The sequence below is a fragment of the Branchiostoma belcheri genome, unplaced genomic scaffold (assembly GCF_001625305.1).
Source record: "Branchiostoma belcheri isolate BF01 breed outbred unplaced genomic scaffold, Haploidv18h27 scaffold41, whole genome shotgun sequence".
NCBI classification, from domain to species: Eukaryota; Metazoa; Chordata; class Leptocardii; order Amphioxiformes; family Branchiostomatidae; genus Branchiostoma; species Branchiostoma belcheri.
In genome coordinates, this window is record NW_017804032.1 from 2,076,055 (window position 1) to 2,090,592 (window position 14,538).

Sequence of the window (14,538 nt, forward strand, 5' to 3'; positions counted from 1 at the left end):
AGACTAGTCTTTCAATGCTTATATGATCTTTGATTTCTTCGTATATTTATGCGTATATGGTATTTCATTCTTCAATGCTTTTATGTAGACAAAGCAATGGAACCAAATCTAGTTCGGAAACCAAATCCAAACAGTTTGGAAACGTTTCATGCAGTACAGTCGAGCAATTCATGCAGTACAGGCAAAGTGGATAGAGGTCGCTGCTATTACCATACAGCAACATCCCGTGACCCGGATACGAACTCAGCCCAACCCGGAAACAGAACCTGACGTGTTCGGTGTGGTGCGCGCTGAACAAAATTTACCTACAAAGACCGGGATCTTTCTACGCCTCAACATGAATCTAACATCAGCAGGTAATCATTTCTGTTGTAGATTTATAGGAAACTATACAAGGATTATTATCAAGGACCTTTTCTAGGGGGAAAAACGGCGTATTTTTGTTAAAAGGCGTCGAAGTTGTGTGCTCAGCTGCTGAGTCACTTGCCCCCCTCCCACATCATGATGTTTGAAAATTTCGTATACAACACATAAAAATATACAAATTAAAGTAGAGCGCTGTCAATTTCTGTAGCAGGCAAATAAGGAAGATGAAAATTTCATCTTATATTAGATGAATATTCTGCCAAAGAGGGAAAACTACTCAGTGAGCAACAGTTAGATGATAGGCGTGATTTTGATAAAAACGTGTAGCAAGTCGTAGAAAATTCTTGTTTTGTAAAACTGCACAAAAGGAATATTTTTCTATCTTAGTACGTAACGGCATTTACGTGTAACATAAATCAAGGAATTACAACTATTTGAACTTCTATTTCAATCATTCATAATTCATGTCGTATTTGTGTGGTTTAAAAAATATTTTTGGATATGATATGAAAAAAAATCATGTGCAAAATGTGTACTGTAAGTTTTTTTATTAACTAACAAATCATGTATTCTGTCTTTCCCAGCCGGTGTCCTTGCGATGTTAGATGAGAAGGACCCACAACTGAAGGTAATTTTCTTTAAAATTTTCCCTAGACATTTTTTCTTTCCTAACTCCATCAAAATAAAATAAGATTATTCCTTATACTATAAGTTATAGAAGAAGCCAAATGACAGATCCATAGCAGAAGTCAAAGTAAAACTTTCGGAAACTCATATAAGCATAGTGCTAAATAATTTACAAGTACATGCATTCATGTTTTTTTTCCAGTGTTTTGCTTTAAACAAGCTGAACGCCATTGTGGGAGACTTCTGGCCAGAGATTTCAGATGCTGTGGACAAAATGTAAGTAAAGTTGCAATCTATATGTTTATGTTCATCATTTCCATATTGTGAATGTGATGTTTTTGGTTAAAGATAATCTACATTTAGTTTATAATATAGTGGTATGATTGGTGTGAATTTGATCATGTTGTTTTTCCCCATCCAGTGAAATGCTGTATGAAGATGAAAGTTTCCCTTACCGAGAACTGTCAGCCTTGGTTACTTCAAAGGTAAGAAGGTGCTGAAATTTTAGTAAAACAAGAACATTGACTATTTTAACTGCCATAAAATAGAACTTCTCCACTTCTATTAATGTACATGTACAATGTTTTTTTTCAGGTGTACTATCACTTGGGAGCCTACGAGATCTCACTGACTTATGCACTCGGAGCAGGGAACCTGTTTGATGTGAACAGCACAACAGAATACGTAGAAACTACAATATGTGAGTACACGTCCACACCATAAAAACCTCCTTTTCCCTTCTGGGAAGTACAGTAAAATACAAGATTCACTGCCAGTCCAGATTTTTCTTGTAAGTTGTAGGACGTTCCTCTGTGAAGTAAATGACATGTTCTGTGTGTTTTGACAACAGCCAAATGTACAGAATGGTAAAATACCAGATTTGCACATCAGTCAAGAATTTTCTTGTAGGACGTTCCTCTGTGAAGTAACTGACACGTCCTGCATGTTTCAACCACAGCCAAATGTACAGTACAATAAAAGATTTACCGTCAGTCCAGATAATTCTTGTTGGACATTCTTCTGTAACATGAACTGTGTGTCTCAACCACAGCCAAATGTATTGACCACTACACGAAGCTGTGCGTGGCCCAGGCGGAGGGAGGGGAGAAACAGGACGTAAAGTTGGACTCCCGTCTGGAGGATGTGGTCAACAGGAAGATCAGGAGCTGTCTGGAGAACGGCAACTTCAAACAGGTCAGGAATAAGTTCATAGTTTACAGAAATTGTTTCATTTTAGTTTCTTAAGATATTGTAAGTCACTTTATCAACTACTAGTTTGTTGTTGTTTTCTTGTATTCATGTTTGAAAATCATTTTTCCCCAATCTGCAGGCTGTTGGCATTGCCCTGGAGACCAGGAGAATTGACGTGTTTGAAGAAGCTATCATGAAATCAGTAAGTAATGCCAACTGACTATATAGTAGTAAACCACATATATGTTTACAGTGTTCTCGCCAGGCCTTTTGAGCATAGCGGGCCGCTATGCTGTGAATTTGTTCCGCTACGCTGTAATTTTGCCGCTATGCTGTGTTTCCGACCAGCGTAGCGGGATTTTCAGTTGATTTTTACCCTTTTGATCTCGGCTACCATCGCAATAATCCTTGCTTTAAACTTGATAAAAATAATGTCTTTGCTGTCGGCACAATGAACATCTCATAGAACGCAGTTTCAAGTAACAATGAAGTGATTCACAACCTGCTGTGAGTTAATTAATCAAACCCCACAAATTGGCGGCGATAGACGGGCGTGACACAGGGCGTGAGATTCAGATCAGGCCGCCAGGAGCGGCTCGGGAGCGGTGCGCTAAGTTTTGCCTGTACGTTCAAGCTCAATACTCGGAAACAAACATTATCACTTACATCAGTACCTAGTCTTTGAGATTTCCTATCAATTACACCTAAAAACTAGCAGAAATACCCAAATTTTGAGATAAACAAGGGCCGAAGTGAGAACTTGAAGTACCGACCTGCTGCCCTCCCCTCATGCTTGACGGGCGTAAATAAAGATCTAATTCCAGAAACCTGGGTGCCATTATGTACGCCACTCAACAGCATACATCCTTTATTGTTGTCCAAACTTGTGAATTTTTTTGGCTGGATCGTCTTGCATGGAGAAATTTACCGAAAAATTAAACTGACAGCGCTAACTGGACTGGGACTGAGCGCCAGCGGCATGCTTTGGACAAGTTCATTTCAAGGGACCACGATGTCTCAAATCTACTGTTGTCTACCTTTCAACATCTGTCAATACAATTTTAAATTCAAAATCTAAGAATTAATAAATAAGTATGCAATATTGTTCCTGCACAATATCGTATTTTTTTATCATTTGACAAGGGTTTGAAGTATTTCCAAGAAACTTTCCCCCTGTTTACAGAATAGACTCTTCCAAGATGGCGCGCACGCAACACATGTTAGAAATTGACACAGCTGCACAGAAGCCAGTTTTTACGGTGTTTTCCCTCAGAATGTTCTTGATTTCGTCGGTAATATAGCTCATTATCAAGTAATTCTACCATTTTACCAATATAAGTTACCAATGCCACGGGGAAGCACTGCGTGTTTTAATACCAAAGAACGAACCTCTTGTTGGCTACCGATGTTGTGTTGACAGAAGAAACCCTTTGAACTGTGCCGAGGCTTGGGCTAATTATGATGTTGCAAAGTTAAGATATCAGAGCAAATTCTAAAACATGATACAAGTGTACTCCAGTAGTTTCCTTTTTGAAGCATTTTTAAGTCTATACAGTGTCTGAGTATTTTGCCCAAGACCTGTACCAAGCATAAGACAAGTAACTCCATTTTTGAAATAAATTTTGGATTTGAACCTAGCTTTAAAAAAAGCTGCAACAAAGATGAAAACTTTTTCAAAATTTGACCCTCAAAATGCAGGAAATGGTGTTTCAGAGGGTTATGTATTTCAAAATTTTCCGGGGGAGGATGCCCGCCCCCGGACCCCCCTACATTACTCGCGCCTGCGGCGCTCGCCCTCGCGCCTTCGGCGCTCGATGTGTGGGTTTGCCCGCAACCTGGCCCCCTATGCTGTGAAAAAATCCTGGTGAGAACACTGGTTTACACTAACTTGCTACAATAGTAATAATGTTTTGCAGTCTGTTAATCTAGAGGGAGTAGCTTTGTGTAAGTTGTATCCTTAATTGTTGCTTTTGTTTAGAATTGTTGAATTTTTGTCCAGCAGCAAAGTATGAACTGTAGATGATTGAGGTGGCTTTCATACCATTGATTGAAACTGTGAGTCTTGTTTTGGATAATGATACATGGTCTGTAATTTTTCTAGGATGATGTTGCTGGGATGCTCCTGTATGCCTCTAAAGTCTGTATGTCACTCATCCAGAACAGGCAGTTCAGAAGCAAGGTATGTACACAATGTACATTCATAGGATTCCCAGATGTAGTGCCACTTTATTATATACATATATAGGTATGCCTTCATGAGCTTTTTTTTATATTTGCAGTTTTTGTGGTCACTTCTGTACTGCAAATTTATCATTACCGCGAACAAATAAATCATAGCGAACATTCCATTTTTCTCAGAACAGGAAATTTTGCTACTGTGAATATTAAGTGATTTCCAGTATATAGGAATGTAAAAAAAAAAACAAAAAAAAACTGTGGCTTGGAGAGATTGCAGGTGGTCGAACAGCTGTGTAATGTGTTGCAGATGCTGCGGGTGCTGGTGAGGCTGTACCTGCACCTGGACATACCTGACTACATCAACGTCTGCCAGTGTCTGATTTTCCTGGACGACGCCTCGGCGGTTGCCGAAATATTGGAGAAACTCATTAAGGGGACAGAAGTATGTCATTTTATAAGTACATGTAATTGTATTATCTGTCGTGTTGTATAATTGTACTGTATATGTCTGTGAATTGTCTCGCTGCATGTTAGGCCAGTCATGACCAATGTAAACTGGGGTTAGCATGAAAGTTCATCTGAGTTGGTAAAATACACAATTGTAATGGGAGTTGAACTGTTCTCCAACTCAGGAAAATTGACTCACCAGCATTTTCAACCGAACCAATGTTAATGACCTGGGGTTAATGTTACTTTTTTCTTTTGACTAAAGAATGATTTTACTAGTCCCATCCAAGTACCTAGTACATATTGTCATGGGAAAACTAGTTTTTAAAAGAATTTTAGCATATATGATGAATGTTAGATGCTGCATTTCAAAATTTAGATAGGATAAGATGTATTGCTAGTGAGCAAGTTTTTTTAAATGTAAAATGGTTCTCTAGGACCAGACACTGATGGCGTACCAGATTGGGTTTGACCTGTACGAGAGCGCCACGCAGCAGTACCTGTCCAGGGTCATGTACGCCCTGCGCGCCGTCAGCCCCATCCCCCTCCCCAACGCACCTGCAGCTGTACAGCCACCTGGATCAGCACCTGCTGCACCTGTTTCCAAGTAAGTTCACAACTTGCACTCAATACATTATATTTCTGTACTTGAGTTGCTTGCATAAAAGCAGAAAGAGGTCCAAAATAGTTGAATTTACTTGGATATGGTACTGTAAATCATGACACTAGTACTTTTGTAGTAGTTTTATATTTTATATATAACACTAGTTAAACCATGGTGTATAATGTTGTCATGAAAGTTCATCTGTGTTGGTAGTCACATGCTTAACGGTAAAACTTTTGTTCCAACACCTAAGGGAATGTTCTCACAAAGAGCTTTAGTCCTCAGTATAAATGATGGACTGTACCATGTTTCATGTAGGGATGCAGAGAGCCAGGCCAGTGAAGAACAGGAGAAACCAGCGAGTGTGCCTCCCCCAGACACTTCTACTAAGTACTCAGACCTGGTAAGATCAAAAATAGCTTTAACTTACCTGCTAGCATGAAAACTCTTTTTGTTTGAAAAACCTAATCTCAATGTTGAAATTACTTCTTGCAGCAAGAAACCAGGATTCAAACATCAATTTCATTGAATTTACAGGATATTTGTGGATTAAAAGTAAAAAGAAAGAAAAAAAATCTTTGGTAAAAGACTCTGAACTGTGTATGAATGTACTAAGTATTTTTTACAGCAGGCCTACTGCTTAGTGAATACAATTTCTGTATTCTAAAGTCTTGTGCTGACTTGTGTCTTCAGAGTGAAGAGGAGAAAAAACATGTGGATCGGTTGACCAAGCTGCTAGGCATTCTGGGAGGAGAGACGTCCATCGCAATCCACCTCCAGTTCCTGATTCGTAACAACCACACAGACATGCTCATCCTCAAAAACACCAAGGTAAGGGCACCGCTCATAACAACCATACAGACATGCTCATCCTCAAAAACACCAAGGTAACGGCACCACTCCTGGGGTGTTGCCAAAAACCTTGTTGCAGATCTTTAGGATATATTGTTGGAAAACAGACCAGCTACATGTAGTAAAGTCACTACAGTCTTCTAAATGTGTATTAAGCACAACTTCAAATGTGTCTCTAAACAATGTGGATGCTGCTTTCCATTAGATGATATTGTGAAATTATAACACTGTGAAATGAATGTTTTCTCTAGGATGCTGTGAGAAACTCGGTGTGCCACACAGCGACTGTCATTTGTAACTCCTTCATGTACTGTGGGACAACCAGTGACCAGTTCCTCAGGTAGGATAGGCAATGGGGTCCAGGCTTGCCTTTCTTACGCTTTTCTTAAACTTTAAGTTGTGAAATTTACTAGGATTGATACATGGAAGTTAAACTTTGCCATGGAAAATCTACTGTAGTTAGGCATTAAAAGTAGCAAAGTAGATGCTTGCAATTTGTATGTAATTTGAAGAAAGAAATAAAGTATATATAAAGATTTTGTTTTTGTCTAAGATTTGTTTGAATCATATCTTACCAGGGACAACCTAGAGTGGCTAGCTCGTGCTACCAACTGGGCCCGATTTACAGCAACTGCAAGTCTGGGAGTCATCCATAGGGTAAGAACCTTCAACATGTATATACTAATGCATTGCAATAAACTTACATGTAGCAGTAATACATTGAAATATGAATACAAAAGAAATTAACCTTGCAGATTACAGTTAAGGTGATATTATGTAGGATTTTCGCGCCAAAACTGAAAATACAAATAATTGAAATTTTCTCATCTAGATTGTCATTTTCGATAACTTTCAACATATTAGCGTCGCTATTTCGCCTTTTGGCAACTCAGCGCAGCGCGAGAATAAGGTGCGCAAGGCCAGACGTATTTATTTGTGCCACAATAAATAGAATGTAAACAAACAACGGTTTTCGTTCGGAAATCTTCGGCAACTTCCGGCGCGTGTCTGGGTTCCATGGTTCGAACGCTTTCGAACGCTGGAGTTCGAAGCCGATTGACTTCAAATTTGCCAATTTTTGAAGGGTCAGTACCTAATCTAAAATCCTCTTTTTGTATATACTTGAAAGTTATCATGTCACTTATCATATTGCATGTGGTAACCACATTCATACAGTTTCTCATACCAAGGAACGAAGTTTATGACATTACGCTAAATGTATCAAAATGTTGCGGAAACTCAGAATGGTGTGCGCCGGTAGCTACAACTGGGCTAAAATTTCGTCACCGCGATGTGTGCACCGTCGCGGTTTTCTTTGGGGCAAACCCGTTTGTCCTAAAACTAACCAGGGGACTTTGGTATCGATGTAAAGGTGAAGATGTGGGCTATCACACTGTGGTATTAGCTAATGGGATCCAGTTGGCCAGTAAAAAAAGATAAGCACAGATAAACTGACCAAAAATGCTAATGTTTGGAAGGCTATTACGATCGGTGCCATTTTGAAATGCACGAAATATCTACATTGTTGTACTAGGCAAATCCTGTAGATATGAAAAAGTATAAACGTTACGTATGTCTAAGGTGTTTTTGTTGCACTATTGACAGTTGTCAAATCGTGACCTGGCATATGCCGTATTTTAGAGAATAACGTGTTCTACGGTGACCTGCGGTTCGGCTGGATTTGGGAATGCTCGGACGCGGTCGGATGTAAACAAACATGGCCCCGATCCGTGCTAGCGCCGAGAAGTGCGCAGTTTTCCAACACGTTTTTGCGGCGTAACGACGTTTATCTTTTGATCCCTAAATGTCATTATGAACCCAGGTAGGCTTACAGAGCAAGAAAATGTTTAAAATAAAGATGTTTAAAATAGTTAAAATTCTACATAATATAGCTTTAACTAAATAAAAACTTAATATTTAAGACCTTGTAAGAAAATGTTTTCGATGAAGAAACCATTAGTTGTATTTCATATTGGTGAATTTATTTGTTTAAAGAACTTTCTCTGTGTTAATAGGGCCATGAGAAGGAAGCCTTACACCTGATGTCTACATACCTACCTAAGGACACAGGACCTGGCAGTGCCTACTCTGAGGGAGGGGGGCTGTATGCTCTAGGTAAGGTATCAACAGTTTCTGTTACATTCACTCAACATTCATTCAGTCATTGCACTTGACCTATGAGAAGTTACAGTTTCTGTACTCAACAGAAACCCAGTATCTAATGCCTCTTTCTTACTGTAGGTTTGATCCATGCGAACCATGGAGGCACCATGATTGACTATCTCCTCAACCAAGTCAAGGAAGCCACCACAGAGGTACTACAAATTTTTCCCTTGCTCCTAAGACATTCAGCCTTTTTGTCATACAGTTTTGATAGTCCAGCATACACGTCCCTGTGTGTGATGTGTTGCGTCCAGTGGATGTTGAGGACAGTTCTTAGCAGTCTTGTGTAACATCCATCCAACTGTTAACAAGTTCCAACATTTCTTCACAGATGGTCCGACATGGAGCTGGACTTGGTCTTGGACTTGCAGCCATGGGAACAGCCAGACAAGGTGGAGATTGATGAAGTTTAGTGGTTAGATGCAGAAATGTGCCTTTTCTGTTGGTTTCTTGAATATTTGTAATACTGCCATTGTTAGCCTGTAATGTAATCATGTTGTTTTTATTTTGTTCCAGATGTATATGAACAGCTGAAATTCAATCTGTACCAAGATGATGCTGTCACAGGTAAACATAGTTACTTGTGACGTTTAGTTGAAAATCAGACTCCCAAAAGACAACAGAAAGAATCTACAATGTACATGTATGTACATGTATGTACATGTATGTACATGTATGATGCATTACTAGGGTTCTTCTTGAGTTATCACATGTATTTCAAGTAGACATGTATTTCAAGTAAAAATTTTTACTTAGAAAGTAATGTGAAGCTAAACAGTTGAAGACAAACTGTGTTTTTTCATGATGTTTAGGAGAGGCAGCAGGCATTGCTATGGGTCTGGTCATGGTCGGGACCAAGTCTGCCCAGGCTATAGAAGATATGGTGGCGTATGCACAGGAGACACAGCACGAGAAGATCCTGCGAGGTCTGGCCATCGGGATCGCTCTCTGTATGTACGGCAGACTGGAGGAGGCAGACACACTGATCGAGAGTCTGTCAAGAGACAAGGTACACGGCATATAACACCCTCCGTTGCATCTTCAATAAGAATTAAAGTTTTGCTTAATCTGGTAGAGTGCTTGCTTTGTAACCAAGAGGTTGTGAGTTCTAACCTCGGCTGGGTTATACCAAAGAGTTTTAAAAGTTTTAAAGCTTAGCACTAAGCATCTATGAGATAGAGTATGGGAAGGTCAAGGACACAACACTACCAGCCAGCTAGCCCCTTGCTGTAGTGCTTGCACAACTGTGTGGCCCAAGGGCTACAGAAATGGAGATGGGCACCACCCCTATGCTCTGCACAGAGTGGAACAGGACCTTTATTTTTTATTTCCTATAGACACCTTTTAGATTCTGTCTTAAACCATCGAGCACACAGACAATATTTGCCCAGAGTTTTGTTTACATGTACATGTATGTTAGACTTGAGTTCACATGAATAATATGCATGTTATTGATTAATGTAGGATAGTCATTATCATACATCTTGCCTGTCTATTTAGGACCCAATCCTGCGCAGATCAGGCATGTACACCATCGCAATGGCATACTGTGGCAGCGGGAGTAACCAGGCCATCCGCAAACTCCTGCACGTGGCCGTCAGTGACGTGAATGATGACGTACGCAGGGCAGCTGTCGAGGCCATCGGATTTATCCTCTTCAGGTGCGTACCTCAACTTTTAACCTTCCTGCTACCTAACACTGTAACCAATACAGTATGGTAACCAAACAGCTATTTCAGTGTGCTAAAGGTTAATTTGCAATACATTTACATAAAATTCAGTAGTGTATTTTCTTTATACATGTAGTGACATTGTGTGGAGTTACAAAACTTAATTCTGTGTTTGTAAATTTTTTTTTTCAAATCACTCCTTTGGTTTGCCCTACAGAACCCCTGAACAGTGTCCCAGCGTGGTGTCGCTACTGTCTGAGAGCTACAACCCACATGTACGGTACGGTGCTGCCATGGCACTGGGAGTCGCATGTGCTGGAACTGGGAACAAGGTGAGAGGTTCCCTACTGGTGCAACCTGGTTCTCAGTTTAACTTTTCACCCACTATTATGTGACTAACAGTTTGTACCACACAGACCAAATACCATCTAGTATTAGTTCATGAGAAGCCAGTAAAATTGTGGTGAAATTTCACAGTTGAAGTGTGTGAAAACAGATCATGTACATGCTGAGTTTTATTTTTCGTGTGTCATACAAACAGGAAGCAGTAGCGCTGATTGAACCCATGACCAACGATCCGGTGAACTACGTCCGTCAGGGCGCCATGATCGCATCTGCCCTCATCCTGGTGCAGCAGACAGAGGCCATGTGTCCAAAGGTCAGTTGTTTGTTTATTTGAATTTACAAATTAATATACAACTTAAAGGGAGGACAAAACAGGTGTATTGACACCTTTTCAAGGTGCAATATTGAATACCAAAGTTGTACAAGTCTTTCTAACATTTGTCTTATCCTACTGTAGCTGTTAAATCATTTCAGCAAAACTCTTCCAACTCTGGGTTGACATGTTGCACTGCTTGGTACAGAAATATTTATACAATAATTTCAAAACATTTTCTCAATATGGTAGAGACCATGTGCCTGAAGTTCAGTTGTACAGCAGCTGTAGAAAAAAAAAATCATTTTAGCCAAATTCATATTGCAATGGCTTCTATTTTGGGGCTGAATAGCTAAAACAAATCTACTACTTAGTACATTTTTGTAGAACTTGACTAGAAGTCATTCAAGAAAAATATTGTGTGTATGTGTAGGAGCTATGATACTAAAACTAGTAAAAAGCATTGAATCAATCATTCCTTTTCTTTATTTCTGTTTTCTAATTGTTTTTCGTTTTTCTCTAACCAGGTGAAGACATTCCGAGAGCTGTACACAAAAGTCATCAACGACAAGCATGATGATGTCATCGCCAAGTTTGGGGCGATCCTTGCTCAGGGCATCATTGATGCAGGTACAGAACATTTCAGTGGTGCAAATACTTCAGATTTACTCATGTGTTTTAAACGGTTTTATTGTCCATGTTCACTGACAGAAGTACCAAACTAAGACCCTCAAGACTGTGATTTTACTCTCCGTGTATTCTGTACGACATTTTTCTGTATTTGCCAATTCTGGCGGCCTATTTCAGGTTGGTTGAAAAATTTTGTAAAGATGTAAAACTTTTCTATAACAGACAGAATATCTTTTCCCTCACTAAACTTGACAATAGGAACAGTAGGGAAGAATAAGACTTGATGATTTTTATTTTAGGCATCAGAATACCTTTTCCCTCACCAAACACAGTTACTGTTACAGTAGTAATACATCTGATAAACAATGGTGGTTACACTTGCCTAAATGTGTGAATACTTTGATATTTATTTCAGGCGGCCGGAATGTGACCATCAGTCTACAGACCCGTAATGGCCACACACACATGGAGTCCGTTGTGGGGATGTTGGTGTTCACACAGTTCTGGTTCTGGTACCCTCTCTCCCACTTCCTGTCCCTGGCCTTCACACCGACCGCCATGATCGCACTCAACGCAGAACTCCAGGTATGTTCAGTCTAGAATTTAAGCGAGTAAGGAAAAAGCATTTTTGACCATTGACCATTTAGGCTGTAGTTTTCCATAATGCCACTGTTTAAATTGTACAGCTATTTAATGTGTATTTCATGTAATTTTCACCTGTATTAAATTGTTGTTGCTGAATTTGCTGCCTAGTGCTCCACACATAATGCCATTGCAATAAAGAAAGAAAGAATTTGTAGTTCTGTGCACAAACTTATAACTATGAATTTAAAAAAAAATCAGTTTGGTCAAGGATTGGCATGTTTTCCACTATACTATTGGTAAATGTCAATGTCAACCTGTAAAAGCTACGAAAGGTAGGTCCTTATATGTGTGTTTGTTGTGCCTCCTCTTGAACACGTGTTCTCATGCACATCGTATACTACTTCCTGTAGATGCCAAAGGTGGAGTTTAAGTCCAACGCGAAGTCCTCCATGTTTGCGTACCCGCCGTTACTGGAGCCGCCGAAGGAGAAGGAAAAGGAGAAGGTGTCCACGGCCGTTCTGTCAATCACGGCCAAGGCCAAGGCTCGCAGCAAGAGCAAGAAGGGCGACCAGGACACTGAGAAGATGGAAGTGGTGAGAAAACGTCCTAAAACACTTTGTGCCATAACTGATTGGAGATAAATTCTCCGTACAGCTGACTAAGAGATGTCATGGACTCGTTCCTTCTGGAAGCCTTGATTCATTTCTTTTTTTAAGAAATAGCTAACAAACAATTTTAAGTTCTACAAAACATATTTGAAATTCTATACCTGCTGCTAAAAATAGTGTACAATTCTACCAAAGCACAAACAGAAATGTGTAGAAATGTTTTGTGTGGTCCATTCTTGTCTAACTGAATATCAGTTTGTCTGTTGAACTGTCCATGTTGCCATGGGTATTTTTTAAACACCCCCCTTGTTGCTCCTAGGATGAGGTAGAAAAGAAGGATGAAGATTCAGAGAAGGGTAAGGAGGAGAAAGCTAAAGAGGAGAAAACAAAAGAGGAAACAACAAAGGACGAGAAGACAAAAGAGGAAGCAGAAAAGGACAGTAAGGACACCAAAGAACCCAAGGAGGAGGCCAGCTTCAGTGTACTGCAAAACCCTGCAAGAGCCTTGCCTGCACAGGTCTGTACTAGATCAATATCAGCACTTTACTTTAGTGATGGAGGCTTTAAATTGATGGAGTTGTAAAGTCCTAGAATTTACATGATTGTCCAAAATTTCAATATGAATGTTTCACCTACATAAGAGAAACAACTACCCGATGTAAGCATATCTATTGTTAACTGAAACACATTTATTATTCCCAGTTGAAGGTGCTGTCCTGTATGTCGGGAAGGTACCACCCCCTGAAGCCTGTCACCACTGGTGGGATCATCCTGTGTAAGGACCAGACAAAGGGAGAACCAGAGGAGATAGTAGAGACCCTGCCAAGTACGTGGACACTTCAAACTGCTAGGAGATTGATTTATTTACTATTGATTAATAGTTAAAAGAAAATAATTAAAAGAAAGCAATGCAAAATGTAAGGAGATTTAGTTCTGCTGTAGCTTAGTGGTTAGGCTAGCAGACACGGGACCATGAGGCCATATAGGTTCAATTCCTGGTTAGAGAACTTAGACTCTGTGTCCTGTGGAAAAGGACTTTACGTGACTTCACTCCACCCAGGTGTAAAATGGGCAACTGACTTCGGGTTGGGAGGAAGATTGTAATGGAAAGAGAGGAATGGGCTCTATTTTCCAGTAGTCTGCCTAAGACCATTTGATTTACCTTTTAAGGGTGCATTCTGAACATGATACAACTACATGGTGATCAGGCCATGTGCATGTAGAAGTACATGTACATATGCTAAGTGTGTTCATGTTTCACTACTGGCTGTGTCAAAGTATTGAGATATGGTCTAAATGTATGTGGAATGTTAAATTAACCAATTTTATGTTTCTTGTTTTCGTAGCCGGTGGACCAAAGGCTGAAGACGAGGAACCAGAGCCACCACCGCCTGAGCCTTTCCAGTACACCGAGGACTGAGCTGGCATCTGTAGGACTGCAAATACTACTACTGTCATGTACTGGTTCACAACTTCTTAGTACTGTACTTGGGTTGTCATCACTGCAGTACCGATTCCTTCCTCTAGGGGGCATGACATGTTGTGGCCCAAACATGGCCTATTTGTGATAATAGATATATCTCTTGCTATGTTCGTAATACGTAACTATGTATGAAGAAACCATATTTGAAGGGTCACAGGGAATATTATCAGACCATTTTTCTTACAAAAACCACAGACTTCACTCTTGTATTTTCTGAATGTCAATATAAACAGAAGGGTTACATTTAATTTCACAGTATTGTATGTAGACAATAGCTGGCCCAGTTGTATTTGTGCTCATTTAATCACAGCATTCGAATGGAAATTCTAGGTTAGGTTTATTAAATATTGGGGAGTTAGTTCAACATTGTCTTTCACTTATCAGGATACATGTACAAGTATCTTGATAGTAGAAACCTGGTTTCCTTGTAAATTAAATTGGGTTGAATAAAACAAAGTCTACAAGTCAACAGTGTA

General features: G+C 39.8%; 1 protein-coding gene across 1 annotated transcript; it reads left to right on the forward strand.

Annotated features, from left to right (window-relative positions):
* Positions 1–237: 237 nt before the first annotated feature.
* On the forward strand, positions 238–14,531 carry LOC109477822 (26S proteasome non-ATPase regulatory subunit 1-like). Its single transcript, XM_019779238.1, has 28 exons — positions 238–356; positions 951–994; positions 1,196–1,269; positions 1,415–1,478; positions 1,588–1,693; positions 2,045–2,187; positions 2,324–2,386; positions 4,286–4,363; positions 4,670–4,804; positions 5,247–5,416; positions 5,732–5,816; positions 6,107–6,244; positions 6,517–6,605; positions 6,844–6,922; positions 8,281–8,380; positions 8,507–8,580; positions 8,760–8,820; positions 8,945–8,995; positions 9,241–9,437; positions 9,929–10,089; positions 10,316–10,430; positions 10,640–10,756; positions 11,284–11,386; positions 11,802–11,971; positions 12,382–12,564; positions 12,899–13,096; positions 13,282–13,405; positions 13,926–14,531. Exons 1-28 carry the CDS (start codon positions 338–340, stop codon positions 13,997–13,999), a joined length of 3,015 nt encoding a protein of 1,004 aa, XP_019634797.1. The 5' UTR covers positions 238–337; the 3' UTR covers positions 14,000–14,531.
* Positions 14,532–14,538: the final 7 nt, after the last annotated feature.